Here is a 9,377-nt window from a genome sequence, read left to right on the forward strand (position 1 = left end):
CACACACACACACACACACACACACGTCTGTGGCCAAATAACACCACAACACGCCATGACTCTTCCTCTTTTCTCCACCTGTGTTATTCACTTTCACACACAAACACACGTGCGCGTACGCACACACACATTCACAGCAAGCGGTTCAGACAGGCCCAGTAAATCAGCATGCCTGTAAGTACGTCTCATTGACCCCTCAGCATCCAATAGTGCCTAGATCTCTCTGGATCACCCAGTCGATATATCAATATCCATCTTGTGTTTCTTGTTTTAAGACCCCCACTCCTGCGCCAACACGCCCCACTCTCTYCTCACTGAATGTCAAACGGAGATTGGACTCATCAATTTCAGGAGTGTGCGTGTGAGCGCACACCGAGCTTCCTTGCTGCTGTCTATATGAGTAAGCATGACACACATACTCATAAAAACACAAAGACTGATGCACATTCTCTCTCACACACACAGACACACACAAACATAAATAACCCTCTGCTCCCATGAGAAAAGTGGGTCACGAACAGAACGAGGGGAGATTGCCAAAAGAATCCAATAGAAGAGTTCATACATACAAAAATCCATAAACTAAAGATCAGCTGGTCGGCGTACACCTGTCAGCTCGAATAGTCTTTCAAGTCAGAGCGTCGCTGCTCTGCTGGAGCCACGCGTGGGGATGTCAGGGTAATTCAGTGGCTCGCTGTGCTRAGCAGCCATGCGGCAACGCTGCAGCCAAATGGACGACATACAGATTTAAGCAATGATTACTCTTTCTGTTAGCACCTGAAATGATGTGTGCTGGAGCTGATTAGCCGAGTCAATACATCTGGCAGGTGCACAAACTCTTGTTCGTTTTGCAGCAACTCAGCACACATGCACACACAATCGCGCAAACACACAAAAGAAAACAAGTGCAGTAAGAGAGGCCAAATAATCCACTTTGTCAGGCCTCCAAATTCTGCTTGGCAAAGCGCTCCCATCACAGGTCAGCGCAGACGTTTGGGCACCTTGAAGGATTCCACTCGACTGACACGTTCACATTTCAGATAGCTGAGCTTTTCCATCAGAACTGAAGAATTTTGTCTCACTGACACAACAAGCTTTGGTGCAATGTAACACTTAAGTATTATTCATAGCTTCGTATAATTTTGTAAGGATTCACTCGAATYGGGGAAGTGTTTTAATCGAAGGTAATTAAAAACAAAAATTTTTCAAGGCTAAGTATTTCTTTGCTTCTATACTGCACTGAATCAATGTTGAAAAATCAATCTCCCCTTTTATTCTGCTCCCAACAGCCAAAGCAATGCAGCCAAGGATCAAGGACAGAGCACATGGGATTGTATCTCACCTCTGGCAGTGGCATGCCGTTGATGATGAGGTCTGGCTGCTGGTGACCCTGCCCTGTGAATGGGTGCTGATAGCCGTGGTTGGGAGCGGCATTGCGTGAGTTCTGGTTCTCCACGTTGAGGAAGGTGCTCTCGGAGCGCCTGCAGCCCAGCGGCAGGCTCTGCTGGTGGTAGTCGAAGTAGTTGAGCGAGGAGGTGAGAGATGAGCAACTCACCACATTCATCTTGTCCGTCTCCTCTACGTCTCGCGGCACCAGGCGGATGTCGTTCTTGCTTAGTTTCTTCTTCTTGCTGGACTTCTTCTGGTTGCCGTATGAGTACTCTGCCACCCTGCGCAAGTAGAAGAAACTGAACAGACTCAATAAAGCAGTGTTCTGTCTTCCCACTCCCTTACCGCACGGTCAAAAAGCTTCACCCGTCATGCCAGCCCGGGTGCTTTTCAACCATGGGCGCCGGACAGAGGGTCATCACCCCTGTCCKGGTGTGGAGCAGCCCACCTAAACGTCCGTGCCCACCTTGCAGTGGAGCTACCTTCCCCCGTTTGTTTGCATTTGCATGCTCAACAATCAACTTGTCACAAACAGGCCAACAAAATGCAAACATGCCAAAACCACAAGAGCAAAACAAAAGAGCACACTGATGCTGAGCAGTACTGCCGGTGTATGCAATCATATTCAAAACACAGAGCCTACACTAATTCCATTTTTCCCCCACTTCTCTTTCTTTGTTTAGCAAGGAAGTCCACAAGCAAGACCGAAAGCAAGAGAACTGCAGATTCAGATTCATTTAGCTGCTCTCAGAGACTTCGGGAAACTTGAGCCGAGTATTTTGATTTTAATAAGAGCAAATGAGCAACGTAGCCATGTTTTATCAAAGGATCCTCAGACTGGGGAAAATATTCACTCTTTGCACAGCCTTGCAGATTTTTTTTTATTTATTTATTTATTTAGGGAGTAACAAATGCTGAGGATTCTACAAACCTTAAGTAACATATTTTATATCCTGAGAGGTGTTTATTTTATTTTATTTTTCTGAAACCATCTCTACTGTTTCAAACTTTGGTAGGTAAAATCTAATCTTGTTGGACAGAGCATACAGTTTCTGGAATATGTCTGACTGTTTCTGGTCTTTCATTAAATATATGCAAAGGCTCACTGGCTTCTATTTTGAACTGAAATACAGCATCAATCCTTTGCTATTTACAAATTGTGTTTGTCTTTTTTTAATTTATGTTCTTGAATCTTAAAAGCAGCCTCTGTCCATAATCTCCTCACCACAGATTCAGTGCAAACTAAATGGACAATATTCCAACTAACCTCACCCCCCTYCCCCAAAAATAATGATAATAATAATAATTTTAACATGTTGTCTCTCAGCTTTTTGCCCAAACTGAGATCTGGGAAGAGAAAACTTCAGAGTCTGGCAGGCTGACAGAGGACAGGAAATAAATTGGAGATAACTGCTCCTCATATTTGAGGTGGTGACTGAGAAGCAGAGCACATCAGTGCTGATTAAAGCTCCCAGCAGGAACACACACTCACAATGGGGAGAGGAAAGTACTGGGAGTAGTTTGAAATGTTGGATCTGTTGTTGACTGTCATCGTTTCTTTCTCTGCACCAAATGCATGAGAGACATTCAAAGCAGGGCAAATGTTTTAATCAAGATGCCCCTTATTAAATTTCCTCACTTTTTAAAGTCAAGGTCAAATAAAATAACATTTGAGGAAGTATTTTTAGGCAGACAGGAAATGTGAGCTTATTATATCAATCCTAAGGAGAGAAGAAGCAATGACTTCTGATTGTAAGCACAGAAATACATAATTTTCCTAACTAACCTATGCAATTGGCATAAAAATATCTTAAAAGAACACTTCTGAGGAAAGACTTCTCCATATTGAGGAAATGTCAGTACTTTTTTCATGACCACTACTGCTTAAAAATGAAGTTAACCTCAAATCAACAAAATTACGTGAGGAATAAAATATGATTATAGCTTCAGGTTAAATTCGGAAATTCAATCTATATGTAAATTTTACAGTGGTGATGTGGCACAAGCTGGGAAACCAAAGGCAGAACTGATGCTCAGATTGATGGAGAAAACAGAAAATCTAGGACATATTAATCTGCTTTTATCTATAAACCTGCTGTAACAGTTCATGGCATTGATGTAACTGATAGTATATCTTCTAAAGTACAGTCTTAATGTGTCTTTTCCTCTGGTTTGGATGAAAACAGAGGGAAATCTGAATGATCCTAGAGGACTGTCCATAATCACACTAGATTAAAGCTGATCAYAGCCAATCAGCCACGGTGGACGTTAAATAATAAATGTCTGGGACTGCCATTGAGTCAGTTGGGACGTTAATTGTCCGGCAACACATCCGCAAATTGAACATGACAGCTGAACCGTCGTATTTATGAGTCAAATGGTTACAATGGGAGGATTAAATCCATCAATCAGTGTTTCCCTAACAGAACAGTGGGCCTCAGCAGAATGGCTCTGATTTAAAGCAGTCGGGTTCATTTAAGTCTGCCTCTGCTGTGGAGCTGTGAGGCAAGGGGTGGGGTGCTGGGGGTCTGCAGTCCTCATTCAAGGCCTCTACATGCTGCATGATAAAAGCAATGCAGATACAGGCACACAAACGCTCGCGCGCACTCTCTCACACACACACACAGTGGATTCAATCAGTACCTGCAGTTATATGTCCGGATCTCCTTGTTGTCCCTCTTGCACTTGACCGCCACAAAAATCATGGTGATGAAGAGGATCGCTGCGATGGAGCCCAGGGCGATGATGAAGATGAGAGACAGGTTGACAGGTCCAATGGTCTCCTGCGCRTTCAGGTCCGGCGAGAGGTACACCACGATGTAGGCCGAGGCGGAGAGGGAGGGCTTGCCGTGGTCCCGCGCCACCACGGTGATCTCGTACGTGGATTTGGCGTTTTCCCCAAACATCCGGGTGGAGCGCACCTCTCCGTTCACCTGGTCTATTTCAAAGAAAGCCCTGTCCCCCTCCGAGATGGTGTAGGTCAGCCGCCCATTCTCGCCCTCATCGTAATCATCAGCCTTTACCTGGGTCACCATGTAACCCACTCCTGCGTTTCTTGGAATGGAGACCTCCGCTGTCCCGTTAACCAGTGGGGGGTTTGTCATGACAGGTGTGTTGTCGTTCACATCCAGCACCACGATGCGCACAGTGGCGTTACTGGACAGGGAAGGGTTGCCATTGTCTCTTGCTAAAACTTTAAAATCAAAAGTCCTTGTGTATTCGTGATCAAATGATCTCATGGAGTAAATGCGCCCTGATGGGTTTATGCTGACATACGTGTTTACATCCATGTGTTTAATCTCACCAGGGACTATGGAGTATGAAACTGTACCATTCATGCCCAGATCTGGGTCCTCTGCTGAAACTGCCAGCAGACATGAACCAGGGAGGTTGTTTTCCATCACCATCTCCTGGTAGTGTGCTTTCACAAAGTGGGGCGGGTTGTCGTTTTCATCTGTGACTTTGACAACAAGAGATTTTGTGGCACGTAATGGGGGGCTGCCGCTGTCCTCAGCCTGGATGGTCAGGTTGTATGTGTCCTTCTGCTCTCTGTCCAGCCTGCCGTCGACGAGTATGGTGGAGAAGCTCTCGTACTCTTGCAGTCTAAACGGAACGTTGCCCTGCAGCCTGCACTGCACTTTGCCGTTTGCCCCAGAGTCCTTATCAGACACCCTCACCAGCGCAATGACGTACCCACGCTGCGCGTTCTCACTCACTTCCACCATTTCTGTGTTCAGTGAGAGCAAACTGATCACAGGTGGGTTGTCGTTTGTGTCCATCACGTTCACTGTCACTTTGCAGTGAGCTGGGATGGAGTTGGGACCTAAATCTTTGGCCTGTACATCAATCTCATAAATTTGCGTGGCCTCATAATCCAAAATCCCATTGACTGTGATGATGCCCGTTCTGGGGTCAATTTTGAAAGCCTCCCTGGTTTTCTCAGTGACGTAACTGTTGAAGGAGTACACAATCTCTCCATTAGTCCCCTCATCAGGATCCGTCGCATTCAGGTCAATGACTAATGTATTGATGGGGGAATTCTCCATGACATTAACGGTGTACACCGGTTCATCAAACACAGGGTTGTTGTCATTAGAATCAATGACTTTAATGTTTAACTGGACCGCACCTATCTTAGGAGGGTCTCCTCCATCCTCTGCACTGATTTCATATGTGTAATGAGACTGGGTCTCTCTGTCTAAGGATTTTTGCACAACAAGCTCAGCAATTTTAGACCCATCTCCTCTGGTTTTTATTTCTAGTCCGAACAGCTCGTTTGGGGTGATGGAATAAGACTGCACTCCAAAAATCCCCGAGTCCGGATCGCTTGCCCCCTCTAGGGGAAACCTGGTACCAGGGGAAGCATTTTCTGAAATCTCTAAGTCAATGTGGCTCGTTGGAAACCTGGGCGCGTTGTCGTTCAAATCCTCGATCTCAACTTTAATGACGCAGATCTCCATGGAGTTTGACATCACTTCGAGGGAAATAATGCACTTTGGGGTTTGTCGGCACACCACATCCCGATCTATTTTCATTTGGGTCGTAAGGATTCCAGCCGGGCTGAGTTCCACCCATCTTGGCTCTGAATTGGAAATAACCCTTAAATAAGGGGGCGACGGTGCAATTTGAAATCCTTGCTTGAGCGCGTCCTTTGTCACGTTCCCAATCACCGAACCGGGCTTCATCTCCTCGTTTATTCCATATTTCAGGTTGATAACAGCCTCAGTCCCGACCCAGAATAAAAAGAAAACAGCAGTTAATTGTATTAATTCCATCTCCTTGGTTTGTCTGGTACCTGTTGAGTTTTTCTGTGCCTATAAATAACAATAAAAAAAAAAGAAAAATCTGGATAATTACGACCAAAATACGCACGTCAAAAATAACGGGGGAAAATATGCAAACGAATCATCGCATTAAAAATGTCTATTAAAAAGTATTTGAGCTGGTGACAGTTTTTTTTTTTTCAGATTAAATCATGATCTGAGATCTAATATTCTAACAAGTGCCCCAGCTTATTTCACTCTTCTCAGGCAGAGSACATCCTCCGGGCTGCTGCGGCGGGAGAAACACTGAGGACGACAGGTTTGTGAAAACATGCTGAATCTCCTCACAGTTGTGGTTTAGCCGTTTAAATCCGTGCGGCTCTTAACAAGCAGCAAACTGGTCTCACGCATGATGGAGAGTCCATTTCCAAGTCAGAGGAAATGAGGGAGGGGGGAAAAAGGAACTGCATAGACTCAGAATGTGAATTCCTGTGAGCAAGTCCACAAAAATCTGTATCTTCCGTGCAGATGAAGTGATGAAGCTCGAAAGTCTGGGGATTTCACCGCCCTGGTGATAATCAATATTTAAGTCGCCTTTTGGATAAAATAGCTTGTTTATTTCAAGCGCTGATTAAATTTCATCTTCAGTCGACAGATGGGGGGGTTTGAAAAGCTAATGAAGAAAGAAGAAAAAAGAACTGCAGACAAAAATAAATTTAAAAAAAATCAACAGCCTGAGTCCTCTTTGCGTAAAAGATGGGGCGCAGTTGCGCGTCTTATCACATCACTTATGTCCCGATTACCTTTCTGTTTCCAGCAGATTTAAAGTCTCTGGTCCCCTCCGCAAGTCTTCAAGCTTTCACTYACTAATTAATTCCCTCGTAGCTCACTTGGAACGGCTTAACATATCCCAGTTAGTAGTCCATGTAACACAGAGAGAAATCCGAAGCCATTGGGATGAAATGATGCCAGAGCCTTACTGTATGTTCATCTCACACTGAGCTGCAGCAAACTGAAGCACACAGTAGCCTATATCCAGCCTGGCTGAGACAGAAGGGAGAGGAGGTGGGGGAAAAATCCCAGTCGTTGCCAGTTGCTGTCTAGTTGACTCCAACATGCGCTCCTCTCGCTCCACTGGTGCACACTGGCAGACGCGCAGCTCCGAGCCGATCGCTCAGTCTCAGGACCCGCAATCCCCTCAGCCAATCAGGGGTTACACAGGAGGGCCCGGAGCTCCGGGTGGGCGGGGCGAGGCGAGGCGGAGGAAACGCGGCCAACTACCTGTTCTGCAAATGGGCGACTCAACCGGCGATTATGGCGCGCGCAGCTGAAAACAGGACGCGGAGGGTTTGTTGATCAGGGTCGCTTCTAAAAGCACAGTCTGGCGTGAGGGGTGGGGTTCTCATGGGAGGGAGGAGGGTGGGGGAAGACACTGGGAAAGGGGTCCCATGGGTGCCACAGAAAAAACAAGAGCAACTTTTTTTTTCTTGCAGGGATTCTCCAACTCGGAAGCACTCGTGTTTCTGCTTTTGCAGCTTTTGCGCAGAGCAGACAGCCCCGCGTGCTTTTTGTTATTCATGCATTCATTCATCCTGCATTAAAAAAAGGAACTGCACATCCTGCCTTGGTTGTTGGAAAAGTTTTACCTCTCAACCAAAATATTTATTATTGGATAAAAAAAAATCCGAGGCAATCTTCTTTCTTTCATGTTTTTCCCCCTTTCCTTTCTGTTCAACATGTTGAACAGAACGAAAACCGTTTCTTTCCTCCCTTACCGCACATTTCTAACTCAAGTGARGGCCTGTTGATTTGCAGCTATCATGTTACATCATTGACACCCCGACATGGCCGGCTCTCACGCGTTTAATGCGCATTAGCTTCATCCATAAACTCCAGCTAACGAATAACTGCTCAGATTTTCCACGTGAAGTCAAATTGGGAGGAGGTATATGGCCAGGAGGCAAATCAATAATAAAGCAGTTTTTTAAGTAGATGACGTCACAAAATAGGCATCTGGGGAAGTTTTTTTTCCCCCCTTTAATTAAATGTTGCCAAATTTTAAAGAGGATGAAACAAGAAATAATAATAAGGACAGACAACCTGTTTAATTGAAGATATAATTAGCTTGTATTACATGAAGACAAATATGCTTCACCATATGAGGAGCTATGGTRATTGGTGAACAATGAGGCGGCTGCTGACCTCCAGTCTGCCGCTCACCATCATCATAATAAAAGGAGCAACGCATCAATTATGTCATTATTCAWAGCGCCTCTTTTCTCTCATCTCCGTGTAATTCAGGGCGACGTTAGGAGGGCTCCTTAATGTGAACAATTCAACCCCCCCCCCCCCATACACACACACACACAAACTTTCCACGACAGCCCACTCAGAGGAGGAATAAAAACAGGACTGAATATGAAGTTCCTCTGTGCCCATATTGCAGACTGTCATCACCCTCCATGAGCTCTCTCTCTCTCTCTCTCTCTCTCTCTCTCTCTCTCGGGGGAAGGAAGGCCGATTTCAAAGTCACAAGGGTGACACCTAGCGGCCACTTTTTATTCTCTTCATCCTAGTTTTTGTCCCCACTCCAACTGCACCCCCCCGGCCGCCCCCCCCCCCCCACACACACACACACGCTAGAAAAATAATAGCACACTGCAAGAATATTAATAAAACACACCAGCATATCAATTTCCTCTCTTTATTGGAGTAGAAGCCATCAGTTTGACCACTATTAATATTCTGCTCATGACGTGAGTTTGAGCTCAGAGCCACACAATCTATCACTCCTAATCAATAGTGATTGAACGCTAAATGGAAATTAGAATTAGATTATAGTTGTGCAATATGGAGATGTTATTTACCTGTGAAAAATTATTTGATGTAAATGCTTGTGCTGTGTCAGTTTGATAAACTCTTGGGGTAAATGTGGGCGCTTTTTTTTTTGTGGACATAAAATGGAGATGAATAGATGCATGTGGACACTTTGTGRAATTAAACCCAGMATTCCTTGAAGGAATGCATATCTCTGCCTCGTGATTTTAGATTAAGATCATCYAATGKTGAGATATGACAGTTGTAGCAAWTTTGGTCAAACCTTAAAGAGCCTGTGACCTCACCTGTATATTCTTTAAATACAAAAAGTCAAAGAAATCATCTTTGTATTKAAGGTACTTGGTATAATACTCATATATTTATCCGTTTTGACACATAACTGATGTG

General features: G+C 44.9%; 1 protein-coding gene across 7 annotated transcripts in view; it reads right to left on the reverse strand.

Moving 5' to 3' along the window:
* The window catches only part of pcdh19 (protocadherin 19), a 38,912-nt gene extending 31,537 nt beyond the window's left edge, over positions 1-7,375 (reverse strand). For 2 of the 7 annotated variants that reach the window (XM_014031989.1, XM_014031988.1), the window contains exons 1-2: positions 4,033-7,373; positions 1,343-1,688 (exon numbers count right to left, since the gene is read on the reverse strand). In XM_014031989.1, coding sequence (XP_013887443.1) covers positions 1,343-1,688; positions 4,033-6,164 — 2,478 coding nt within the window. In that variant the 5' untranslated portion in view covers positions 6,165-7,373. Of the gene's footprint in view, positions 1-1,342; positions 1,689-4,032 lie in introns of all 7 variants that reach the window. The other 5 variants (XM_014031993.1, XM_014031994.1, XM_014031995.1 and 2 more) reach the window with 5 other exon arrangements.
* Positions 7,376-9,377: the final 2,002 nt, after the last annotated feature.

The sequence above is a fragment of the Austrofundulus limnaeus genome, unplaced genomic scaffold (genome assembly GCF_001266775.1).
Source record: "Austrofundulus limnaeus strain Quisiro unplaced genomic scaffold, Austrofundulus_limnaeus-1.0 Scaffold1361, whole genome shotgun sequence".
NCBI lineage: Eukaryota > Metazoa > Chordata > Actinopteri > Cyprinodontiformes > Rivulidae > Austrofundulus > Austrofundulus limnaeus.